Here is a 26,048-nt window from a genome sequence, read left to right as displayed (position 1 = left end):
GGCAACCCGGAAGGGGAAGGCGGCGCTTCCAGGGCAGGGCAGCGGCGGCGGGGCGGTGAGGAGAGGAGAGGAATTTTTTTTGGGGGGGGGGGACAGGGGCAGGGGAACGGGGGCTGAGGGGTTGGGGAGCTGGGGGCGAGTCCCTGCCACAGGGCCCGGAGCTGCCCTGACAGCGCTCTGGGGGAGGCGCGGGGTGGTTGGGGGCTGGAGGGGACCCTAAGGACCAGCCCCATCCCGCCCTTCCCTTCAGATTCCCTTCAGGCTCCCTCTCCCAGCGGCCAGGTTGAAGGGTACCCGGGCACAGGCTGCTCTGCTGTGGAGGATCCCCTCAAGGTTTGCCCTTTGCACTGCCGTGTCCGAGGAAATGCCATCGGAGTGACATAACCTGAGCGCCAGGGGTAGGCAGCGCTGCTGGTAGGCTCCTCTGTATTTTTTAGACCAGCTGTGAGAACGATTAGGATCCCTTTTGTTTTCTAAAACCATTTATTTTGGAGGAATAGGCACTGCTTCGGGTGCATACAGATACCTAAGCATAAAGGTGGTTAAGTGTGGTTTGAGAACGGCTGTGCTCAAACATGGAAGATCAAATGATGTGTACTCGGTTATGACATGCTAAATCATATCTTTTTCTCTTCCTCAGCAGGAGAACATGAGTTCAGCAGCAAAGAGAAGAGGAAAGCCCAACAGAGGAGGAGGAAGAGGGAGAGGAGGAGGAGGAGAGGAGGAAAAGGAAGAGGGGGAGGAGGAAGAGGGAGAGGGAGGAAGCAGCGGTGGCCATTCAAACAAGAGTCAACTTTGGCGGAAATAGGAAGTGTTCAACCAAAATCTGGGACGATGGAGATGATTTCTGTCTGTTTGAGGAACCAAGGCTGGAAAAACAGGTCTTTCATTAATTTGTAGGTCTTGAAATACAGAGGTGTTCAGGATATTTTGGGACTGTTTTGGCTGTGTTTGAATATGCAGGACAGTGAAGGGGATGCTGAAGCTGTTTCAGCATGAAGCAATTTTTGCACGCATCTTTTGATTAAGTTTTTAACATTTTATAGCTGGGAAAGCTCTTTTAAAAAAAAAAAAAAAGATTTGAAGCTCTGATTTTCTTGTTTGCCCATGAAATGATTTCAAAACTTGTTTTATCAGAAGGCAGTAATAGACATGGGATATTCATTTCTTTGTATTCCAAAGAAGAAGCGGAACAATTAAAATTAATTTTTGGTATCCAGAATGTATTGTGACCAATGTAGCTTAGAAATACCTGGCTGTACTTAGTCTGAGAACAGCACGACCTCGCAAAGTGTTTGCTAAATCACTTTGCATGTGACATAAGATAAAATCCATATACGCATCTGTTTGTGCACAGCCACGGCTGTACACATCCTGGTTGTGTAAGAATTAACCCAGCTGAACACTCCTTAGGTGATAAAAGTGTCCTATTTTCCTTTTCCTGCTTTGAAACACAGAGCTGGATCCTAACGTTCAACTTCACATACCTATTCAGCAAGCATCCTTTGAGCCAGGCAAATAACTCATTGCTGTGTTCTGTTTTAATTTAATTTTCAGATCAAGTGCCTCTGCCAGGAGAGGAGGGCAAACGAAACAGCGACCTGAAGCCAAGATGCCTCTGCAGACCATACACATGACAACAGAGAATCAGAGAAGAGTGAAGGAGCTTCTTCGGGAGCTTCAAGGGCAGGATCTGGCTCCTGAATCAGAGTTAGTTTAAACAGAGGCACTTCTAGATGCTTTAATAGGCATGCTATTAGGAATAAAAAGTGATCTTTTTTTACCCCTTAACTTTTAATTTTTTCTCAAATCCTGTGATTTCAAGTCCACTCTGTTCCTCTACAATATTAGCTGTGGGAAAGAGATGGTAGAACTCCCCATTTGAGTGGAGGATTTAAAATTACAGGGGAAAAATTTTTTATCTATTCAGCAATATAATTTTATTTTATTTCATTTTAATTTGATACCTCTTTTTTATCAGAGTAGCTGGTTCTGGAGAAGACGATGATGAACCTGATTACCTTGATGATGAACAGTGCTGGTCAACAGATCAGGAAGTTTCTTACGTAACGCCAAGGTCTTCTGCTGAGGCAGCTGAGCACAAAATTGTAGAAAGTGAAGTGTCTGCATTTGCTGTGCACAAACTCTCCAGGTGAGTCCTTTCAGTGAATAACTTATATCCCAAAGAGGTAAATTGTTAGTCTCAGCACTGGAAGCCCTCAGTGCTTGGAACTCCACTTGACTCCAGAGAAATTCTGTGTGCTGAACTGCTAGGCTTGTATTCTGCAAATTTGATCCTCAACTGGGTGAACTTGAAATAATGGTTTTATGAAATAAATCATTCTTATTTTTACACTTTTTTTTTTTTTTTTAATTCTTTCTTTAAGATCACGAAACAGGGAGAGCTTAGGAAGCATTGCTGTTATATATTTCTTCAGATAGGTATAATTGGGAAAATTTGTAATCTTTCTTCATCAATTTTGCTGAGATACAAACATTTATTAACTATTTTTTCTTTGTTTGGGAGCATTTTCTATGTGAGAGGACTCAGTTTTTTTCTGAGGAGCTTTATTTATACAGTTCAAGTGGGAAATACAGTCCTGGAAACTGCTACGTGCTACATTCTGAGCTGTGAGACAGTAGCCCCATAAACTAATTTATTACCTTATAAACGACAGACAGCGGGAGTTTTGTTTTTTTTCAGTAGTAGCAATGGATCTCATGCCTTAACATGCTTCCTTACTGCCAGCCTAGTCAAGCAGATATGTGGTTATTTTGTTTCGTAGCCTGTCACTCACTTGTTGCCACATTGTCTCTGTTTTGTTGCAGGTACGGTTTTGACAGTGAGCGTTGTAGGACCATACTGAGATCCTGCAATGGTAATATTGGGGCGTCCTTGGAGCATTTGCTGCTGCAGTGCTTTGCTGAGAGATATGGAGAGAAGATGCAGGTTTCTGAAGCAGCTGCTCAGGCCAGTCGAGAAGAATGTTTAGAACAGAGACAAGAAGAGGCATTTGTCCTCCGGGGAGAAAAATTTGTAGAAAGAATTCAGAACAGAGTTTGGACTTTTGGATTGGAACTGGAATACCTAACGAACAGGCTCAGCAAATCAAAACAAAAGGGTGGTTGTACTAGGGACGGTGCAAAGCAGGCTTCAAAAGAAATATGTAAATTTTATCTCCAAGGAGGCTGCAAGTTTGGTTCAAAAATGCAGATTTGGACATGAACTCCCTCCAAACCACCCGCTGAGATCAGCCAAGAACTCTGTAGATGATTCTCATCTCAGAACTAACAGTGATGGTCCCGTATATGAACTTGAAGTAAGATTTCCTGAAGAAAACAAGTACCCGCTGCAGGCACCTCTTGTGGCATTTTATTCCACTGATGAGAATCTACCTCTCGCCTGTCGGTTGCACATTGCTGAATTCCTTTTTGGGAAGGCCTTGATAGCTGCAGAGGCTCACGAACCAGTGGTGTACGCGCTGGTGACTTGCTTAGAAGATGAATCTGAAATAAGCGAGTTACTTGAAAAGACTCACCACAAATACAGCCTTCCTCCAGTGTCCCTGCTGGCAACGCCTCCAGGAAAGCTACACACAGAGAGTACGTCTGCCTCAAACCAAATATCAGAAGGTACACCAAATTTCCCTCTAGGGGTTCTGGGTTATAAAAAAAAAAAAAAAAAAAAAAAAAAGAGAAGGCAAGGAGCAGAATCAGGCGCCTCTTCCACATCTATTTCTGGAATTAAGGTCATGTGGTGAGCCAGATCTATAATCTGCCTGTGCTGCAGGAAGTCCCTTTCTTAATAAAGCCGCAGCAGAAGGGTTTTCTGTTGGCAAGAAGTGAGCTAAAGGAGCGTAGAAGTAAATGACTTCAGGTTGGCAGAGTGAACGAGGCCTGTTCCCACACACTTGATAAAAAGCCATTGAGAGATGGGATGTGAGCTCACCAAAACTGGCCCGGTGTGTGTTTGGAAGGAATGGGGCAGGTTGTTTTACAAGCTTTTGTGCACCGTTCTCACTGATTCAGAAATATCTTTTTAGAAGAAAAAAATACAATTACCAACCCTTCCTCACAATTAATTTTGTAAAGTGGGATGTAAGGCTGAGTAAATGTCACAAAGAAGTCTGTGCTGGTTTTCTTGGTACCTTTTTTTTTTTATTATTGTTATTTTTCAGGGGCAGAGATGCAGCCCTCTGTCGTTTGTGGCAGGCTGAAAAGAAACTTCATAACATAGATGACCTAGCTGTCAATTCCAAAGCTGTTTTATCTAAGGCAATCTTTCTTAAAGGGAGCTTGCAAGAATAATAGCATCACATTTTAGAGCACCTGAATCATGAAAACAGATTATTCCTTTTTTTTTTTTTTTTAACAGCTCCACAGAAAAATAGAAATTCGATAAGCAGTAGGAACCAAAATGTCTGGTCCAGTTTCAGCCTCGGTTTGAAAGTCCTTGGCAGCGGTCTATCACTTAAAGTGTAGTTTTAATTAGTTTAGGCTGGTGTTGCCATCACAGCCTTGTGCTGCGTACAAGTGGTCATGCAGTGAATTGGAGGGGGAGCTGCTGTGTATGAAAAACACTCAGGAAGGCAAAACGCTGCCGGTCAGGTTCACCACGCAGCCACCCAGACCCTGGTGCTGCAGAGCGGGGCTGGTGCAGGTGTAGTGACAAGTGGGATGGGGCTGGAGAAGCTGTGCTTTGTTTGACAGGGTGAGGGGAGCTTTGCTGGTAGTTTTGAACTAAATGTGTGTGAAAAACTGTCCTGTAGATCCTCATCTCCTTCCTGGCAAGGTTCTTTATTGAAAATGCTCCTAGAAAGTGTGTCTTTTCTCTACAGTGCTGATGGGGTCACATAGGTTCATAGTAAGAACATCTAACTGTATGTTCTGTGTTTCCAGCCTCAACAGTGACGGAGCCTCAGGAGGAAGAAGAGGTGGCAGAAGAGGAGGAGGAAGATGAGCCCGAACAAGTTGTCGTGGAGAATGAGAGCTACGTGAACCTCAAGAAAAAGCTTTCCAGAAAGTATGATATGCAAGCAAAGTCTCTGTATAATGAAAATGTTAAACTCTGCACGCAGTTTCGGCTGAAAAAGGTATGGTATACAGAACAGAATACCTGTGTTCGTGCTTGCTTTAGAGAAATAAATATTAAAACAAGGGGCTGCTGTTTCACTCTAGTTGTTTTCTTACAACTGGGCTGCTCATCTTCCAGTAGTTCAGCTAACAATTCATTCTGCATCTTGGTCTTGATGCAGAAGCCACAAGTTCATCGGATACGATTCTGCTGCCTTTGAGCAAGCAGTAAGGGATCTTGCAAAGCTGAGTTTTGCTGCTGTCAGAGTTAGAAAAGAAAAATCAATGGCAGTTTTTATCTTGGAGCTTTCATCTGAGTATCAGATTAGATTCCTTGGTAGAAGGTTGCTCAGAGTTCTGCTGCTTGCTAAGCTACATTAAATACTTCTGAGAATAACAGCAGCAGCAGTTTGGCTTTTTAGAAAGTATCCTTTTGCTCCACCTTATGGAAAAACATGATGCAAGGAAAAGAAACGCTGGGTTACTGCATTCAGGAAGTCAGATTAAAGTCAGAAGGACTGTTAACATCTAAAATTGTTGAATTTAGGAGAGGACTATCCACAAGTACCATTTTTTCTATGTTGTTTTCTGTGTGTCAGTCTTCTAGACGCTTCCAGTCCATGTTGCATGAAAGACAGAAACTCCCTGCATGGCAGGAAAGAGAAACCATTCTTGATTTCCTGAAGAGCCACCAAGTTCTTGTCGTGAGCGGCATGACAGGGTAAGGGTGTGGTTGTACATACAGACTTTGTGTGTCAAACTATACACAGAAAAATGCAACATGTGCAACATCTTGAAAACGTTAGGGTTGTAGTTCATCCATGACCAGTGACAGCTATCGTAGATAAGGTTTGTATGAAATATGACATTGACAAAACAAATTTCAAGTGGGATACAGTCATCTTAATTAATGTGGGTGGAAGATGTTTATTTTTGGTTTGTTTGTTGTTGGTTGTTTGTTTGCTTTTAATTGATGCCTGATCTTGTCATGCAGATGTGGGAAAACCACTCAGATTCCTCAGTTTATTTTGGATGCTTCACTGCAAGGTTCTCCAAACAAAGTTGCAAACATCATCTGTACCCAGCCTCGCAGGATCTCTGCCATTTCTGTGGCTGAACGTGTAGCCAAAGAAAGAACAGAAAGGATTGGGCTGACTGTCGGATATCAGATCCGCCTAGAAAGCGTGAAGGCATGTATGCTTTGCTTGTTGCCTTTCATTTCGTTCTGTTAAAACATGTGTAGTGTTTGCCTAGCATACAGAATCTCTGTCCTGTATCCACTATATAGTGAGATCAGCAAGTTTTTATCACCTGTTTTATATTGTTTTGTAAAATACATTTTTTATTTCATCTCCATTTGCATGGTCCGCTTTACAGAATGAGAGTGGAAGTGCTATGACTTGTCTTGTTGTTTCTGTTGAGACTGTGGGTGAAGGGTCTGAGGTGAGGGTACGAGTAATACTTCTGTGTTCTCAGGAAGGTTGTCTGAGGTTGCTGACTTTGTTTCCACATCTCTGTTCCCATTTGTCTCCGAGTGGAGATTTAAACTTACAGCTTCAGTCAACCAGAAGGAGGAACTGAATTTAAACCGGTGTCCTGGAAGTGAAGTTTTATCTTCGTTCCAGCTGATTGCTTTTTTCCAAGAAGTATGTGTAAAAATGCATGGTCAGATTCATTGAATCTTTCTAGGGACAGAGTTCTGAAGTTTTTTTTTATCACAAAGCAACTTCCAAAGGAAAACCAGTTCAGAATTTTTTGTTTACATGTTACAGTTAGCAATGCTCCTAGGTAAGAAGCAGATACTCCTAAGTTTTAGTCATTAAAGAGAAATTGTCCAGTCCTGTCTCCAGCAAGAATTGTATGTTTCCCTTCTGTCATACCTGGCAGTCAGCTGAAACTGAACACTCCACAGCTGCACTCTCTTTGCACTGTGTTAAGTTGTGCAAAGTTCAACCAAGTGCTTTGTTTCTTTCACCTTCCCAGTCCTCAGCTACCAGGCTGTTGTACTGCACTACCGGTGTGCTGTTGAGAAGGCTGGAAGGAGATCTGACGCTGCAGGGAATCACGCATGTTATCGTCGATGAAGTTCACGAAAGAACAGAAGAAAGGTAAATAATCTTTTATCCCATAAGCAAAATGAAGAAACACAATCAGAAGGATAAAGGTGATTAAGGTGAAAGTATCTGAAGTCATTCCTGGCAGTAACATGGGGTAGTGGAAGGAGGCTGGTATTAGGTTTTTGTTTTTGGGCAACAGGATGTTGTGTTGTAACAGTTTGCAAAGAAAGCACATCTCTCCTAGTTTCCATGCTTCCAATCTACCGGCACCTGGCAGTGCTGTTGAAAAGAAGTTTTGAATAGGGCTGGAGAGTTCTGTAACTTTTTAACCACAGTTGTCTGCTTCTTACTCCTCCTTTGTTTCAGGTTTTACACTAATTCTTCACATTCCTCTTTTTGGGAGCTTTTTTTTCTCTCTGAAAACTAAGTGGCAAGGGCCCTTTTCTTTGATGCTTTCCTTGTGAAACACTGAAGTGCAGTGGGTTCTGAGGAGACTTTGACTGTGACCTGTTACTCTACAGCTCAGGTTGTATTTTAGCCTCATAAAAGGATGTGCAACTCTCAAGATTTCTTCTTCCTTCTCATCTGAAATCATTTGGAAGCCAGTCTGAGAGGCTTTTCCAGTAGGGAAGGAGCAAAAGTGGCTCATTGATTACTTCCAGTTAATTTGTTATCTAATGCTCTTGACTTGTCATTAATGCAATTAATTTATAATGTAACCAGAGCTTTTCATTGTTTAAATAAATTTGCCAAGTAATCCTTACCCTCTAGTAAGGAAAAGCCAGAAAATAAGCAGATTGGCTTCCGTTAATATACTACATTATTAGCTTCCATCTATTCTGAGAAGCTCATGCTGTTGATGTGATGATATTGCTGTGCTGTTGGAAACACCATGAAAGTGGAGAGAATAGGGAAGATAAAAAGAGATCGGAAAGCTAACACTGAAGAAATTCAAATGTCTTTTTGCTTGTTTTCTTCAGTGACTTCTTGCTGCTGGTTTTGAAGGATATAATGGTTCAGAGGCCAGACCTGCGCATTATACTAATGAGTGCCACCTTGAATGCAGAGCTTTTTTCTCAGTACTTTCACTCCTGCCCAATTATTAACATACCAGGTGAAAACAGTCGGTTTTATTATCTTGTCAACATTTGTTGTTTTAGCAGTTTGGTTTCAGTTTTTCTGCTTGTGAAGTGTTTTTATATTTGTGTGCAAATCAGTGGTGAATAGTAAAAAGATCTTCTTAACTTCAGACAAGGGCTAATTTTGTAAAGTGGCAAGATGAGGATTTCTACAAGAACTATGATTACAAGTGCTTAGAAGGAAAGACTCAAGAGATTTATGAGAAAAGTCCTGGAAATTGAGCCTTTTTGGTGCTTGCTTTACACCAGCAGAATATCCTTCCCAAAAAGCCAAAAATGATAAGATAGCTCAGGGAACCTGGTCATGTCTAGTTTCACCACAGCTGAAACTTCCCGTAAATGTATCCGCCCTCCTCTGGCAGTATATGTGCCTGTCACCAAACCATGCTTGGAAAACATCCACTGCTTGCTTTAGACAGAAATTATGGTGAAGAGCACAGTATAGATGGAGAGTCCCCTGTTCTTTTTCTTTAGTCACAGAGGTGGATTAGGGTTTAAAGCTGTGAAGCCAGTGTGTAAAATAATAACCTGTATGAAATAAGAGTCATATTTTGTCTTTTCCCTCTTCTGTGGGTGTTGTGTGCAATACAGATTTATTATCACATTTCCTTTTAGGTCGAACATTTCCTGTGGATCAGTTTTTTCTGGAAGATGTGATTGCAATGACAAGGTATGAAATTGCCAAACGTTCTCAGATGTATTTGGTGTTTGAGGTTGCACTGTTGGCCTTGAGACTGCACTAGATCTGTACATAAATTTAAAAATGAGCTCCTCTCAAATCTCCCCATCACCTGCAGTCCTGGAGTTCTGCTAAAGTACTAACTTTAAAAGGTACTTCTTATCCTGCAGTGGGGTCTATGCTTATGCCAAAAAAAAACTTTCTAAATTAGATACCACAGTACTCAAGAAGAGGTGAACTTTGCCATGAGGAGTGTGTCAGTGCCTGTGTATTGACAGATTTTTCCTCATCCACTCTTTACTTGTTTTAGTTGTGGTTAGACATTGGCAGGCAAAAGAAATGTGAATTTAGATTCCAGCACCGAAGGCATGGTACCAAACAGTTCCTTTTTGTAAGTCCTATTTTGCAGCAGAAAGTGAGGCAAAAATTCCTGTTATCAGTTGTAACTACTGTAGAGTCCCCGCAGCTCAGCTATTTGAGATAGTAAATTGATCAGCTGTTGTAAATTATTTGCAGATTGTTGCTCTGAGCTGCCTGCTTAGCTGTTAAGATCACATGTGCAGTCCTAGTATTTCTCATGACAGCTTTTAAAAGACATAACACCCCAGTATAGCAGAACACCTCTCCCTTTACCCCCAGTGCTGGCTAAATATTTCAGCACTGGTGACCTGCTAGTAGAAGAGAGAGAGTTGCACTGCAAGTGATCAGACTTTTTTGACCATAGGTCTATTCTGGAACTCCCTTGCCCTAAAGTCAAAGCTACCAAATACTTGACTACAACAGGGGGTTAACAGCTTGCTTACCCACACCTTGCCACCAGTAAAACTTAATCCACTTCAGAAGTACTGCCTTTCCTGTGCTTAGAATGGAGGTGGAGCAGTAGCATGAAGTGAAATAAGTGTGAAGTAAAATTCCCAGTCTTTTTACTATATCTGGTTTTGCAGCTGCCTTTTATATAAACTGAGAGGAACTTGATATAGTTTTGATACCGTATCTCTGTAGCTAATTATTACATCGAGACTGTTAGGCTTCTTTCTTTGCCACTGAACATTCTTCTGCTGTTTAGGTATGTTTTAGAGGACAGCAGTCCCTACAGACGCAAAGTAAAGCAAGAAAACAAACTGAATGCAAGACACCGAAGAACAGCATTTGAAGAAGTAGAGGAGGATCTGAGACGTGCTGGCCTTCTGGAAGCCACTGACACAGTTGTCAAGGATTCAGACCCAGACCAAAAATTAACTCTGAAGCAGCTTCTGACACGATATAAAGGTGAGCTCCTTAAACCTAATAAATTGGCATATAACATCTGTATGACAGCATGGTATGCTAGCATATAATATTGCATGCTAACTGCATGTATATTATTCAGAGTTCTGTGGTAGTGAAATTAAGCAGGTTGCTGCTTGCTACTTTCATGGTGAGATTAGAAACCTCTTGTCAGCTTAAAAAAAGGAAACCCTTCATTCTCTTAAACTAGAACAAACATCTTGGCTGCAAACAATTTTTAAGCGTCTGAAAAGGGACAGTTTTCAGCTACATTTTTTTTCAGATGCCTTGTTGACTTTCACTTTCCCCTCTTTACCTGTTCTTGCTGAAGCAGCTTTACATAAAGCACAGCGTGCATCTTCCTCAAGCACCAAGGAGATCACTTCATTATTACAAGCCTTTCTTGAGAAAAGAAACCATTCAGTGAAAGGCTTAACAGGGGGAGACCTTTCCATTAACTTCACACACTCTTTACAGCACAATAATCCCTGTGCTTAGTCCTGAAGAGCTTCTCTCTGCACACCCTTGTGGAGAGCTCCCCAGTGGTAATGAGCAAGAGTCATTGCTCTCGATTGCTCTTCAGATTCCTGCTGAACAATCAGCATCTCAGAAGGGTGATGGAATAAGTCTGGGTTAGAGTTGGTGTAAGAAACACTGAAAGGGAGAAGAGAAAGCTCAATACTGTAGTCTTGAAGGTATCAGTAGGTGACTGTATGAAGGCTTTCAGCTCCTTTTACCACTAGTACTTGCGTGTGTCGTTCTGCTGGTAGATGAATCCTGGTCTAGGCTCTGTGCAGGGCGGGTGTGAGCCCTGGTAAGGCATGAGAAAAGAAAGGAAGAGCTGAAACAGGGGAAAGCACGGAAGGGGGAGTGTGACACCCTGAGTGACTTATGAGGCGACCTCTGCCTTGTCTCAGCGAGATGCTGGTTGTGCAGCCACAGTGGTTTGGTGTATCCAGCAGGTGTGTTTTATGAGAGATGTACTTAACCATGTGTTTTCTTTTTCCCCAGGGGTCAACAAGACAGTGTTGAAAACAATGTCTGTCATGGATTTGGACAAGGTTAATCTGGAATTAATTGAAGCCTTGCTGGAGTGGATAGTTGCTGGCAAACATTCGTACCCCCCAGGTAATTTCACTGTTCTTGAGGGAGAAACCAAAGTAGATTTATGGAGGCTGTGTGCTTGTATACAGCCCCAAGGTAGTGTTATGCATGCAAAGTTTCTGTACTCATTGATCACTTGCAGGGAAAAAAAAAATCTACCTGAGTAACAAAGCCCCCACTATGCATAGGATGGGGAAGATGAGAGAATTGTCTACTTTGGAAAGTCTTTGATGAGGAATTGTCGCAGCCTGTACGCTTCTTGTGCAATAACTGCAAAACTGGAGTTTTGCCTTGGGCTTTCTGCATGTTAATAACAACATGTGCTGTCATTTCTGTTGACTGATTTTTATTTTTATCTTTTAAATTGACATATTTAGGTGCTGTCTTGGTATTTTTGCCTGGTCTAGCAGAAATCAAGATGCTTTATGAGCAGCTCCAGTCTAATGCCCTTTTTAATAACAGGCACAGCACGAGGTAAGGCAGAAGAGCTCCCAAATTATCAGTCTTTACCCATAAATAAAAAGTGGCTTCCTGCACAAAGCCTACCTTTATCCAGGGACAAATAAAGGTTATTAAATGTATGAGTTTGTGATATGAAAGTACCCAGAACATCAAGGTAATTCCTATTCTACTATCATAGTGACTTGTTCTGTTTGTTTGTTTTTTCTTCTCAGCTCAGGAAGTTGACAGGTGTCAGTTTTTACTTACCTGTTTAAGTTGTCGTTCTCAGAGATCCTAGTGCTGAGTGTTCTCCATTTTGTGCTCCAGCAAACTGCTGAAAACTTCACCTCAGCTCATTCTCTGTCAGAAGGTTTGCTGAAATGCCTTCAGCTGTTATTGTGGTTGTATTTGGTGTTAGATTGTTACATGGAGGTGTAACTGGATCTCTATCTAAACTGTTGTCACACAGATGTCTGGGGCAATGTTGACTGGAGTGATTTCTTCCAGCCTGGCCTTATAAAGAGCCTGGGCTCTTCAAAAGAGACAGAATTTTTGTTCATCTCAGTTCTGACACCTTTCCCTTCAGAAAACTGCTCCACCTTCCCTTAGAACATGTCTTAAAGGTGATATGGCAGAGAAATTTTCTGTTCTTACATTCCTTTGAATGGCTGTGTGCAATATCTCGTGCAAAAGTGCATACAGGCAGACAGTTCCCAGGAGGGAAAAAGCTGAAGATGAACTGAGCATGCTCTCATACTTCTCTTCCAGGTGCGTTGTTTATCCTCTTCATTCTTCGCTGTCCAGTGAAGAACAGCAGTCTGTGTTCCTCAGGCCTCCTGCAGGAGTTATCAAAATCATCATCTCTACAAACATTGCAGAAACATCTGTCACCATTGACGATGTGGTCTATGTGATTGATTCTGGAAAAATGAAAGAGAAAAGGTACTGGGATTCATTCCTGCTCTGTGCCGTGAGCTGCAGAAAGCTGCTGCAAAGTGGGGGAGCCAGTCTGGACCCAGATCCAAAGTGATGGGTGGGAATTGTATCCATATAGTTGGCAGCATCCGTCTGCTTCAGCCCCAGCTTGCTCACTCTGTGCTTCTGAATGTAAATCTGGTTCTTGCTCTCCTCTAGATATGACCCAAGCAAAGGAATGGAAAGTCTGGAAGACACGTTTGTGTCCAGGGCCAACGCTCTGCAAAGGAAAGGACGAGCAGGCCGCGTAGCCTCAGGTGTCTGCTTTCATCTTTTCAGTAGCCATCACTTTAACCATCAGCTCATAAAAGAGCAGTTACCAGAAATCCAGAGAGTGCCCTTGGAGCAGCTTTGTCTAAGGTGAGTGTTAACAGTTCCTCTATTTCCTGAGAGAGCTAGGGTGGAGAATGTCCTTTCTCTGCTGCAGGGAGCATCTGTTACCAAGTAGTTTCTAGAATCAGGAAACCAAAAGACTTGCTGTGGAGATTTCAGGTTCTTCTGATCTTACTATCACATGGCTTCTGCATCCAGAGATTTAATAGTATGCTCCCCATGGTCTCCCGATCCTTCTTCAGTCCTTAGCTCATATTAGACACTAGGAAAAAGGTCTCTCATCACCTGAGGAGACAGTTGGTTCCTGTACTTCTGACCCACAGTAGATGTTCGTACATTACTTTCTCCCTTAGATGTATGTTTTATGATAAACCCTTGCTCGTGTGTCCTGTGTACAGAACTAAGCTGCCTTTTTTTTTTTTTTTCTTTTTAATTTCCCTCCTTAAGAATTAAGATTCTGGAGATGTTTTCTGCACAGAGTCTTCACTCTGTCTTATCACGACTAATTGAGCCCCCTAGAACTGAGTCTTTACGAGCATCGAAGTTGCGACTCCAAGACTTGGGAGCGTTAACTCCAGACGAAAAGCTCACCCCTTTGGGATATCACTTGGCTTCCCTGCCCGTTGATGTCAGGATTGGCAAACTCATGCTGTTTGGCACCATCTTCCGCTGCCTGGATCCTGCACTAACTATAGCAGCCAGTCTGGCGTTCAAGTCACCTTTTGTAAGTAATCTTAACCACGCTCCTGGCTTCGAAAGCAGTGCTCTCATACAGCAGTGAACACTGTTGAAACTGGCTGCACAGTACACTTGAGCATTTTAATTCTTCTTATTAGCCTACCTTGTTTATATGTTAATGCATTGCTCATTAAAAGTCATTATAAGAAGATGAACAAAACCATGCAACAGTGACACGAATGTTATCTGTGAGTGAGCAGTAGGAACAATGTGGGGATTAGTTTTAATCTGAACAAGTAAGTACAGCCAATCCCCTGTGCCTAGATTTAGTGCAAAAATTTGAAGTGAATGTTAGAAGCAGTTAGAAATAATGACAAAATAGTGATAATAATGAAGCTGACACGTCTGAGCTACGAATACAGAGTTCAGATCTGATGTTTTGTATGTTTGCTCTCACTTTGGCTTTTTGGGTCAGCTGCTGTGCTTACAGGTGCTCTTACTGTTGTTAACCTGTTGCAGTGTGGACTTGTGTGAAAAATCAGACTTTGTTGAGGTTTTGATTGCTAGCAGTAGAAGCGCAAGTAGTTTATGTCAAGGGTAGTTGTGAAAGAAATGGAAAGAGATTGTTCTAGCTATTAAATTGCATTTTGTTTTCTTTATGCTTGTTAGGGATTTTCTACAGCATAAGTCCAGGTGCTATATAGGTCTCTGTATTCTGAAACAGAGTAACTTAAGCCCAGCTCCTTGAATTTCCCAAGTTACTGTCACCTTCTCTCTGCCTCAGGTGGATTTTAGACTTGCAATGCTCTTCTCTATTACAAACATTCTTCTATGAGCTTCGGCTGCACTAACTTGCTAACATTTTTCAAATGGTATTTTTCACCTTGGCACTTGTACCATGTGCCCTAAATTAATATTTTCTGTGAACTGCTCAATCACAAATTTGCCTTTGGATCTCCTGGGGTTAGGCAGGGCAACGGGCTTAGGTACTCTGCTGTTGACTGGGCATTTTTGAACACCTCTGATTCTGTGTTGTCTACGGAGGCAATTTTCAGGCTGACCTGCGAGCTGCTGTCAAATTACCAGAGGTGTTGTACCGTGCAGCTCCTGGGATGCCAGGTCTGCACTGTGAGAAGAGTGAGAGGATTAACCTGTTACTGCCTGTCTAGGTGTCCCCGTGGGATAAAAGGGAAGAAGCAAACAAAAAGAAGTTAGAGTTTGCAGTAGGGAACAGCGACTATCTGGCTCTTCTCCAGGCTTATAAGGTGAGCTAAAAGTCAGCAGCCTCTGTCAGAGGTTTGTGATGTGCTGAAATTCAAGCTGTTATATTTTAGTTAAGGTTTTCCCCATCCTCTCAATTAGGGATGGCGTTTAAGTACCAAAGAGGGGTCCCAAGCAAGCTACAACTACTGCAGGGAGAACTTTTTATCTGGAAGAGTTCTTCAGGTAAGTCAATTTTTGTCACCGCATGCAGGGACTGCTTGAGACACCGAGGGGGAGTTCTGGTGCCTCAGCTGAGAACCTGTTAAGACTCTTGCCTCCCTGGGTCATGCATCACCGACCTTTCTTTGCTTGTAGGAAATTGCCAGTCTGAAAAGGCAGTTCACAGAACTGCTTTCTGACATTGGGTTCGTGAAGGAGGGATTAAGAGCCCGGGACATTGAGAGGAAGTGGTCCCAAGGAGGCGATGGTGTGTTGGATGCCACCGGAGAAGAGGTAATGGTGGTGTTAGTGCAGACCGTATTTTGGGAACAGAATTATGTTGCATAGCCAGAGATCTTTCAGGGCTACGTGATGGGGGTGGTAAGGGCTTGGTATTTGTGGTGTCTCACTGTGCTTTAGGACAATTTGTGCTTTCTTTCCAGTTTTGCTCCAAATTAATGGAAGGGGACAAGACGGCCTCAGTCTAGCCTGAGACCTTAGGACCAAAAACTGGTTCTTCCCTGTAAAACACAGCAGTGCTGCTATAGAAGGAAACTGGTTTCAGTGATTGACTCATTCCAGAAATGGGGTTTTGTCTTTTGACTGACTTGTAAGATACCTAATTTGTGCATTCATTTAATAGGCAAATTCGAATGCAGAGAACATCAAGCTGATCTCAGCTATGTTGTGTGCTGCTCTGTATCCCAATGTTGTCCAGGTAAAAGAATGCTTTTTTTTTTTTTTCTTTCTTTCAAGTTATTTCATTTTATTCAGAAGAACGCTCCTGCTGTGCAGCACATCCACACTGCCAGCTGAATTTCAGCAAGGGCCAACTACCAGATTTGAGCCTCTTTGATTGCCAAACTCTGGGGCTTGTAGTGTCAGAGCCAGGTCACCAAATTCCCTATTGTATAGCTTGATACTGGTGCTGTTCCTGCAGCCTGCTTTCAGTGTTACATATATGCCAGCAGCAAGTGTTTTTAAGAACTTAAATTACATTTTTTGTAAGATCCTGGTTACAAACAAACTGTGAGAGTTTAGACAGCACCTGGAGTGTATCATCTGTCTCTAGTGACTTGACTTGTTAACTACTTGAGAATTTCTGTTGTTGATGAAATTAAAACATAAGTTAAAAAAGGTGAATTCAGCTTGCTGGTACAGTAGGCTTCTCCAAAATTTTGTCCTACCTTACAGGTGAAAAAGCCAGAGGGCAAATACCAGAAGACCAGTGCAGGAGCAGTCAAAATGCAACCAAAAGCAGAGGAACTGAAGTTTGTTACCAAAAATGATGGTTATGTTCACATTCACCCCTCATCTGTGAATTATCAGGTCAGGATTCTTTTTTTTCTGCAAGCACTGTTTTTATAAAAGAATTCACCTTTACTTGAACAGCTGAGATTAGTGAGGGTCCCTTTTGATGTTTAAAAATTATTCATGATTGAGTATCCCCCCTGCTGGGATTATAAATAATGGTGTATTCCGGAGTTAAGAGCGTCCTCTTGGGCACACAGTTAAAATCCAACTCCAAGCAGATGCAGAGCATGTTTTGCTGTAACTGTCTACAAAGCTGCACATAGAAATGCTGTTGCAATGCTCCCCTGGCTTTTCCTCTGTACTGAGATGACGTGTGTTTAGCAGCTTTGTACATGTAGATACCCCCAACCCCTTCCCTCCTCAGGCTTTGTTTCGCCAACTATTATTTATTGGTTGTAATCTATAATTCATCATCCGTGGGTGCTCAAATTTAGTTAATTTTCTTTCTAGCTTAATGGCTATTTTTAGGTAAGAGCTCTTCTCTCTCTGCCATGATGTATGGTAACACTTGTCTGTCTCTCTCTGTGTTTGATGATTCAGTGCTTTTCCAGGTTATAAATTACTTTCTTAAAGCATGGGATTTTTATCATGAACTGTAAACTGGAATTATAAAGGCTTTGAAATGTTCATCATTCTTGTTTTAAGAAGAGCATAACAAATGCACACAGAAAATTCTCCATAGCATGAAAAGAACTTGGGGCCTTGAGGCAACTGATAACTTAGCTGATTGCTGACATGCTCGCTGCAAAGGGGGGAGGAGCAAGGGATAATTGGCAAAGTTGATGGCAGCTCTCATGGATTGGAGAGAGTCTGTTAATCATGCAGACACATTTCGGTACATTTGCTGTTCTTTCAGCCTTAGAAGAGGCAGGCAATCCCTTATTTGCCCAAGCAGATCAAAACAGAGGTGGTGCAGTAACAAGGGTGCTGTGTACATGTGCTCAGGAGTTAACCACAGCCTTTGGGGCTCTGCCGTTCCAGACCCGGCACTTTGAGAGCCCCTACCTGGTGTACCACGAGAAGATCAAGACCAGCCGCGTGTTCATCCGAGACTGCAGCATGGTGTCCGTGTACCCGCTGGTCCTGCTCGGAGGCGGGCAGGTTCACATGCAGCTGCAGAAGGGAGAATTTGTCATTTCCCTGGATGACGGCTGGATCCGCTTTGTGGCTGCCTCTCACCAGGTAACGAACAGGAGGGAGAATGCTGGCGGCAGGGCAGTGCTGAGCGGCATTTCAGGAGCCTCACGCTCACCTCTGCGTTTCACCACCTCTGCTAGGTCGCCGAGCTGGTGAAGGAGCTGCGCTGTGAGCTGGACCAGCTGCTGCAGGATAAAATCAAGAACCCCAGCATGGATTTATGCATGTGCCCCCGTGGCTCTCGGATCATTGGTATGATTGTAAAGCTTGTGACCACGCAGTAATGTGTGAGCAGCGCCCTGTAAAAACTCAGTTTGCTACTGCCTGAGGCCAGACCACGTAACGGCGGTGTCTTTATGTATTTATTGTCCCAAAACACGGCGCTGATCTCTGGAAGAGCAAGTTGGCAGCTGTGCTATTGACAGGTGGTTGTTTTTTTTGTTTTTTTGGTTTTTTTGACTGTTTGCGGAGAGCTTTCTTGTTGAAAATGATGTGGTTTACAGTCCACACTGGGACACGGGAAAAGGGCAAATCTTACAGGAGGAACAGAAGCCTCCAACTAAGAAAGCCAAGTGTTTTTCTGCAAAACCATACTGGGAATGTTTTCTGGTCACAAAAATACTGCTACCTAGCTGCTTCTTGTAATAATGATGTCTGAAAGCAGCTGCTCTTTAAATGGGTTGAAACGCACCTCAACATTTTTGACCAAGACTTCAGTGAAGGAGTGAGTCTTGGCTGAGCAGGAAGTGATTTGCTTCCAGTTTAACCCAAAGCCCTTAAAATGAGAGACTGTAAACGTTGGAGTAACTTGCTGGATCAGTGCAGACTGCTGCAGTTGGAATGTATCAACTGCAGGAAAAAAGTGGCTGTTTCCCCTGAAAGAGGAGCTTTGGAGCCCCTGAGCTCTGGAAAACAGCTGAGATGGACTGCTGCAGACCATTAAAAATGGATCCTTGAATGGATGCTACTGCTTGCTGTTAAACTTCTGGGGGTGGTATTCCTCTTGTCACCCTTATACACCTGGAAGATTTTGCTGTTTGAAAGCTTTTAGCCAGTCTTGGTCTGGGGAAGAACAGAGTGGTAGCAGAAGTGTGAAGAATGCTACAGTGAGAATGAAATCACTTCTTTGACTTCGCTTGTTTGCAGTGCTTAGCATCAGTACAGCTGAGCTGTTTGATGCAATTGCAAATAACAGCAAGTGCCTTAAGTGAAAGAACACTGCTGGCAGCTGTGGTAGCAGAAACAGAGCAACCCTCTCTACCCCACGACCTGCCTAGAAGCAGCCTTCAAGCTGAGGGGGGGCATCTTTCAAGACATTCAAGCTTATGCAGAAGTGGTTTCACAGCAGCACAGCCTTGCATGAGGAAGGAAAAGGTCACGAAGGTGGGCCAAGGCTGCATAAAGGTACAGTAGGATGGGCTCAGCACTGTGCTGACTGCAAAGGGCTGTACCTTGCCTGCATCTTGGTGCTGGCAGAAGAGCAGGTCAGTAGCATCACCTTCCTCTAATGCTGGATGCTCATGCTTGGTTTCTCTGAGTCTAGCAAAGAGGTGTTTTAAGGCCTAATCATTCTGGGGGGATATTAAAGCACTTCAGCAGAATACTCCACATGTTTAGCTAGTGTGCAGCCATTAGCTCCACATGGAGTGGTACCACTGGACACAGTTTTGCTTCTGTGCAGGGCTGGCAGTCACTCTTGTAAGGGCCAGCAAGTACTGTTTGCATTGGGGTTGGCTGTGGAATGCAATAGGAATGGCTCCCATTTCTCTTCAGATTTTTGTACACTTTCCGAATGGCATCCCTCTTGAATAAAACAACTTCTCAATCACCAAGGAATGCAGTGCTTTAGATGGAAACCAGTGCTCAAGCAGGTTCTGCGTGACTTCTCCCAACTACATACTACAGTTTGCCTGAAGCTAAGGTGAGGTGAGAGCAAGGACAGCAGGTGATATGACAGGTTCCAATTAAAGCCATCCGCCCCACTGGAGGGAGCACTTGAGAAACATCCTTGTAGTAGCACAGAAGAGGGTAAGTCAGGTTTTTAGCTTTCCTGAACTCTGAGGAGGTGTAAGTCAAAATGCAACCTAAAAATTTTAACATTCAAGAATGGACAGCAAGACTGAAAAGGGGCAATGATAACAGTCCCCTGAATCAGAGCTCTGTGGAAGCCCTACAACCGTCTGCCTGCAGGCAGCCACGGAGTAGCTGCTGTACCACATTCAGCTCCCAAATGTCCATAGTAACAAACAGCAGGGTTACCACAAAGGATTTCTTAGTTAGAAATGCACGGTTTATTTCAATGCGCCAATAAAAAAGCCCAGCGTTTCCAGATCACAGAACATTAACACAACAAAAGAGTTTTGCATTAGTCTACCAATAAGACTTTTAAAAGATCCAAAGTCATGCCAATTGTTGTTAGTCAATAGAAACAGCCTTCTAGGACTAAGCCCTTACATTTATAAAGACACCACAAAATCCCTTATAATAATGTAAACAAAATAAATTTTCTTCTTAAACTTTTTAACTTGAATCCATTCTTTCAGGACATGCACTCCTTCAAGGGCTTCCTGATGGTGAATGACTGAAAGGGAAAGAAAAAGGAGTAAGAAAAACTCCTACAGTAAATATATCCACAATACCCCAGGTCTCCTGGACACAGGAAACCTCTTTCTAGTATTGTTCCTCTTCATGCTCTTTTTGTATGTAGTTTGTGATGAGTACTGGAACCCATCCAATTACATTTTTCACACTTGAAGTTGTTAATTAAATGCTGTAAGGGCCTGTTGAAATGAGAGCACTAAGCAAGACATCAAGCCTGCTCAAGAAAAGCCCCTGAGTCTACTCTCAGGATTCTTACCCTGCTGAGATGAAGGGGAGCTACAACCTGTGTGGTTCCAGGCAGGAGCTAGCCCTGTGTCTGGGTATCACCCTCCCAAAATTCCAGCATTTAATTTTCCAGTTACAGAGAGGAAATTGCCTCTTACTTCACAGCACGCAGTAAGAGCAGGCAGCTGCACAACTGTGTAAGAGCCAACTGTGAGTGTTCACCAACAGGGATTTAATCCTGTCATATGCTGGTGGTCTGCTTCACGTCTTTTTACCCCTTTTCCAGCTGTGCTTGTTTTGTTTGCTCCATTACTCACTTCTTCCCCGGATTCTAAATTCCTCGGGAACTTTTCAACAGTTGATTCTCATTTGCCAACATTTTCTATTGCACTTTAACAAGGTTTCATGCAAGTAGGTTATTATGCTCTGGTTTTAAGGTATTCCTACCTTCTCTTTGGAGATGGTGATCTGGACTTTGAGCGACTGGAAAAGAAAAGACAGCAATGTAACTTCTCATGTATTAGCTTACATACACTCAAGTCACCACTTTTGTCCATTTCAAAATGGTAAGAACTGACGTTTTTGCATACAGTGACACCACCCTTAGTGCTGCTGATAGCAACTACACCCAATTTGAAGACTTTAAGCAAGAAGCTGCAGTTGAGAAAGAAAACTGCTGAAAGCTGATGCCCTCGGGGGAGAGCAACACAGCTTCCAACCAGCTACAAAATGGTCACAGTAATCCTGCAGAGCAGGAGCAGCGAATCAAGTGAAGGCAAGACAGGAGGACTGAGAACAGAGGCAGTGGATGTAACGTATGCCTCAAATCCTGCCAAAAATACTTTGTCATCACATGGGTTCAACAAGAATGTGTCAGATATCCACAACCCTGGAAGAATTGCTGACCAACCCATGAAAGTCAGCTATAACAAAAATACATATATTTTAAAAAGTGTAAAAATGTTTAAAAACCAGCCATTAAAAAGACTCTTCCACATGCACCTAAAATACTGGTCCAAACATACTTTGAATCATGACAAAAAAAATTACTGAGTGCCAGTTGTATTTATACGCTCACCTTTTAGCAGGTAAGCCAGATTTAGATCTACCATGGGACCCAGACCTACAACAGGAGAAAAATAAAGCTCAGCAAAGCAGCCGGAGGCATGCACATACAATGAAAGTTAGCTTAACCAGCAACAGCAATTTCACACTGCACAGCATCACAAACCAGAGAGGAATGCTCCGCTCTGGCACAGCAAGCTTTCCTCGGGACATCTCAGAAGAATCCTTTCTCTCTTATTCCACACTCCATTTGTCAGGAGACAACAGTACAAGCAAAAGAAAGCTCCCCAGCAAAGCTCGGCTGCCACTTCTACAGAACAGAAGGCTTTGTTCCAGGCTCTCCCACAGCTCCTCCCCACCCAGCATCCTTTTCACAAAGGGAGGGACAGCTTAAAGTGTCTTTTTAGAAAGTGTGTCTGAAAAAACACTAATTTGAACATCCAGCTTTCTAAGATTTTGTAATACCACCCAGATGAATTCTGACACTAGAACAATTCCTTCCCCCCTCTCCTCCATCTTCTGTCTGTAGCTGTTTATAGGGGGTAATCAATAGTCACCTCACCTTGCCTATTGCTTTATACACACTAAAATAACTAAGTGCAACTGCTTTTAAACCTTCCTGGCCACTATACTGAGCCATCATCTGTAACAGTCCTCAACACTGTAACCAGCAGTTTTTTTCCTGCATCAAAGTTACACAGAGGTGCTGAAGTCTACCCAGAACTCTTATTTTGTAGCATGAGCACAACTTCCTTCAGTCAAGAAGATGCAGAAAGCCAGCACACCATCATCTTACTGCCAGTACTGGCAACACCTCGCTCCCAGAGTGCGCCATCACAAGGACTGCCAGTCAGCAGCTCCCGAAGCAGGACCATCTGCACTTAGCGCAATGCTTCTGTAACTCCAGGCCTAACTACACCACTGCTCACACCTGCAATTGCAGAGCCGTGGAATCAGCATTCCTCAAGTTTCAGTAAGAGCATCGGGCATCTTTCCTGCAGGCACCCAACTATCCCAGAACCAGGAGCTACCAAATGTTACAGTAGTACCCAGACATGTGCGGCAGCAGCCTGCAATCTGAGCCTGGCTAGTCATTTACCTGCTGCTGTGCCTCCTATGCAGTCAGGACAGCTCCAGTAATTGGCAGTCATCATCCTCTTAAGGGTTCAGTGAGCAAGTCCTAAAGCAGCCAGCAGACCCTAACAAAGCCCATCTCTTCACTCACTCTACCACAAGGACAATTTCTTCCTGTCTATCACATTTTTATTAACACAGGAGTATTTGTACATCTTCCTCAACTTCTATTTTAGCATGCAGGAAACATCCAGATCCATGGGGACGTGACAGAGCAGTCCTCAGAAACACCACCTGTAACACTGGGACTCAGGGTCCCCTTCGTTCAGCCCTCCAGAACCCTAAAGCCAAGTGTCCTACCCCATATAACACAGTTCTTATTGCTACAGCAACTTTGTTTCATTCTCAGAACTGTGACGATGCTGAAAAGCCATGAGCAACAGTTGAGCCAGTGGTAAGAATCTCATTATTGCTTGCATTCTCTACATATGAAACCAGTAATTTTCTAAACTTCTTTCCATCCAGCACAAATCATATATATGCTTTATTTATGGCTTCATGTACCTAAATATATAGATGCAGCCACAAAAAAAGGAAGCATAAATTATTAAAATTAAGGGGAAATATTGCTACACTGCACAACCTTCTAACCCCTTCCTGCCACAAATTTCCTAGGAGAAGGAAGACGAGCGTTATTACTTGTTTTAATTAAAAAGCAAGCACCTTACCTGCTTCGAGGCCACACAACAGACCGAGACCTAGAGCGTGATCTGGACCTAGACCTAGAAAAGAGCAGTGGAAGATCAGCCACTACTGTGCGACTCATACAGCAGGCATCTTTCAACATGGTTCTCTGAAATCACTAACATTATGCAAATAATTAAAGTTACTCAAGTTACTTCCGCAAAATTAGCGGTATTATTAGAAAGTTGTAATAGATTTGACCAGTAGTATCATCCACGTAAGAAATCCTGCTGCCCTGCTTTATGTCATTACTCTGTATGCTTGAAGACAAAGAACGCCTCGACCATAGATCAAAACCACAAACCTAGTTTTGAAACACTATGAAAAAGATCAGAAATGGTCGTTCAGTGTAAATATGCACAGGTTTCTAACCTCAGCTAAAAGGTTCAGGTTAGCCCAGGAATGTAACCCCATGAAGTTTCCGATGAACGCCAAGGACTGCAGAAAAATGAAGTTAACGCTAACTGCAACAACTAAATTCCCTTCAACACCATGGTGAGCTTAAAACTTAACAGGTAATGCGTACCTTGATCTCCTTAAAGATCCAGACCGTGACCTCCGAGGTGAAAATGATCTATACCTACGAGGAGAGATTGACCTGGACCTGCGGTAGGAAGCTGACCTTGATCTACAAAATGAAAACAAAAAGTCAAGTTACCATGAAGTACTTTTCACAAAGAGTACTAAGGGGTACAGAGTTGAGGGAGAACTAAGAACAGTAACAAACAAGTGCACAGCAGCCAGAATCTTACCTCCTACCGCGACTTCGACTGCGTGACCGAGAATACCTCCTTCCTCGGGACCTGGAACGGGATCTAGACCGGGACCTGGGTTTAGGTTGGAGAAAACATGTATCAGAAAGCAGCTTCAGCTACCACTGCATGAGGCCCTGCTGAAGTCAAAACTTTCAGACAACTAAAAAGAAAATAAAAAAAAAACAAAAGCCACATCACTAGCATCTGTGAATTGGAAAAAATCTCTGGGCCTACTTGTCTTGAGCAATTTTACTACCTAGAAAAATGTTAAGAGCTGAATTACATTGCAGAATTACATTAGAATAAAAAAACACTGTAATGCGTATTTAAAATAAACCTTGCAAGTTTGCAGGTCGACCCTCTTTGGCCCAAGGTCTAGCAGATCTAGACGATCTAGAAGTATCTATAGCCGATCGCTGCATCTAGGTGTTCTCTTCAATCTAACGACGATCAAACTGACAGCCCAATGAGCCAGGGTGAGGCTTGATTGACGCAAGAAGATTTTTCTAGCTGGGAATGTGGTCAATCTGGTGTTCCTCTTTCTAAACCGGAGGGGGGGCCCCAACTGAAAGCCAAATTTACTGTTACGGCGGTCACCGTCTCAAATTTTCTGCCCTTAAAGAATAAGGTGAAGCTACGTGTAGATGGCTCGAGGGGATCTGGCCTCTTATGCTGATCACCTCAAGGTCTAGGAGGATCTTAAGTGTCGGATTTGCAAGGCGCCTCAGCATGAAATCTTAAGGCTCGTGACATTCTGAATCAAGGCGACTGACTCAAACGAAGAAACCTGAAAGGTTTTGACCAGGTTGATTATTAAGATAGTAACATTCGATATGTATTAGCAAAAAAAAAAAGTGAAATACACCTGTTGACTTACAGCATTAAGAGTTTAAACTGGCTTTTTCTTTGCTAACAAGAGCTACACAAAAGTGAACTGGCGAAGCAACCCAGCCGCGCCTCTCCCACACGTACCTGCTCCTCCTTCGGCGACTATAGCGATGGCAATCATAAGCATAGTGGCCTTTCTCACCACACTCATAGCATCTGTCATTAGGGTCAAAGGGGCGCCGGGCAGGAGGCCTGTCGTAACGGGAGCGACGGGGCATCCCCGTCGACACTTCCACTCTCACTCTGGAGCCACATATTATCCTGCAACACACAGAGATTGTTAGTCACAAGAATGTTTTTCTCCCCAATGACTGGAGGTTGGAGAAGAGGCAGCGCGGCAGCCCGCCGGGGCCGTTTCCCCACACACGTACTTCCCATCCAGTCCCAGCACGGCGTCCTCAGCATCCCTCGGGTCTTCGAACTCCACGAAGGCGAAGCCCGGCGGGTTCCTGGCGATCCACACGGTTCTCAGCGGCCCGTAGTAGCTGAAGGCTCTCTCCAGCTCGCCTTTGCCGGCGCCGGTGCCCAGGTTCCCCACGTACACCTTGGTCTCTGAGGGGGGCAGCGGGGCGGCCATGTCAGCTCGGGGCCGCACTGCGCAGGCGCGGCGCGCGAGGCCTTCAACGCGCCCCCCCACCCCCTTCCCTCCCTCCTTCCCCGCGGCCCTCAGGCGCCGCCATCTTGGGCGCCGCCTCCATTTTGCTGCGCGCCCGCCGCCATCGCTCCCCCCCCGCCTCCCAACGCCTCCCGGCACCGGCGGCGGCCCCGAGCCGTGCGCGGCGGGCGCCATCTTCCCCCGCAGCCGTTCCTGGGACAGCGGCCGCGCTCCCTCCTCCCCTCTCCTCAGCGCAACCGCCTCCCGCCCCGCCGGTCCCCGCTGAGGCGCCCGGTGCCCCCCCTCTCCCCTCAGCCCGTACCGTAACGGCCGTATCGCGACATCGTCCCCGCTGCGGGCCAGGCCCCGTGCGCCTCCCCTTATATAGAGCCCGCCGCCGCCGCGACTGCGCGCCCCAACGGCACCGCCGCGCGCACGGGGCGGGGCTCGGGTCGCCGGGCAACGCGGGGCGGGGCGGGGCGG

General features: G+C 44.0%; 2 protein-coding genes across 3 annotated transcripts; one reads left to right on the top strand and one right to left on the bottom strand.

The window, feature by feature from the left end:
• Positions 1–26: 26 nt before the first annotated feature.
• DHX57 (DExH-box helicase 57) lies at positions 27–20,142 on the top strand. Its single transcript, XM_068675492.1, is given in 26 exon segments — positions 27–55; positions 641–796; positions 798–877; positions 1,555–1,710; positions 1,982–2,152; positions 2,830–3,205; positions 3,207–3,633; positions 4,900–5,093; positions 5,673–5,794; positions 6,068–6,263; positions 7,057–7,181; positions 8,111–8,244; positions 8,885–8,939; positions 10,015–10,217; positions 11,226–11,342; positions 11,696–11,792; positions 12,528–12,701; positions 12,894–13,094; positions 13,515–13,791; positions 14,915–15,010; positions 15,108–15,191; positions 15,324–15,461; positions 15,811–15,885; positions 16,362–16,496; positions 17,463–17,663; positions 17,759–20,142. Coding segments are annotated over 25 exon segments (4,125 nt in total). The 5' UTR covers positions 27–55; positions 641–649; the 3' UTR covers positions 17,903–20,142.
• Positions 19,887–26,048, bottom strand: LOC137853297 (serine/arginine-rich splicing factor 7-like). Of its 2 annotated transcripts, XM_068675522.1 has the most exons (9): positions 25,888–26,048; positions 25,342–25,522; positions 25,055–25,231; positions 24,080–24,154; positions 23,854–23,955; positions 23,312–23,365; positions 21,523–21,567; positions 20,892–20,927; positions 19,887–20,199 (listed from the first exon to the last, which is right to left on the bottom strand). In XM_068675522.1, the coding sequence occupies exons 1-9, from the start codon at positions 25,907–25,909 to the stop codon at positions 20,175–20,177; spliced, it is 717 nt and encodes a 238-aa protein (XP_068531623.1). In that variant the 5' UTR covers positions 25,910–26,048; the 3' UTR covers positions 19,887–20,174. The 2 variants fall into 2 exon arrangements, with proteins under 2 accessions (XP_068531623.1, XP_068531624.1); XM_068675523.1 differs by lacking the exon at positions 21,523–21,567.

This window comes from Anas acuta, chromosome 3 (genome assembly GCF_963932015.1).
Source record: "Anas acuta chromosome 3, bAnaAcu1.1, whole genome shotgun sequence".
Classification (NCBI taxonomy): Eukaryota; Metazoa; Chordata; class Aves; order Anseriformes; family Anatidae; genus Anas; species Anas acuta.
The sequence above is the reverse complement of the archived record's forward strand: the minus strand, read 5'-3'. Positions and strand labels throughout refer to the sequence as shown.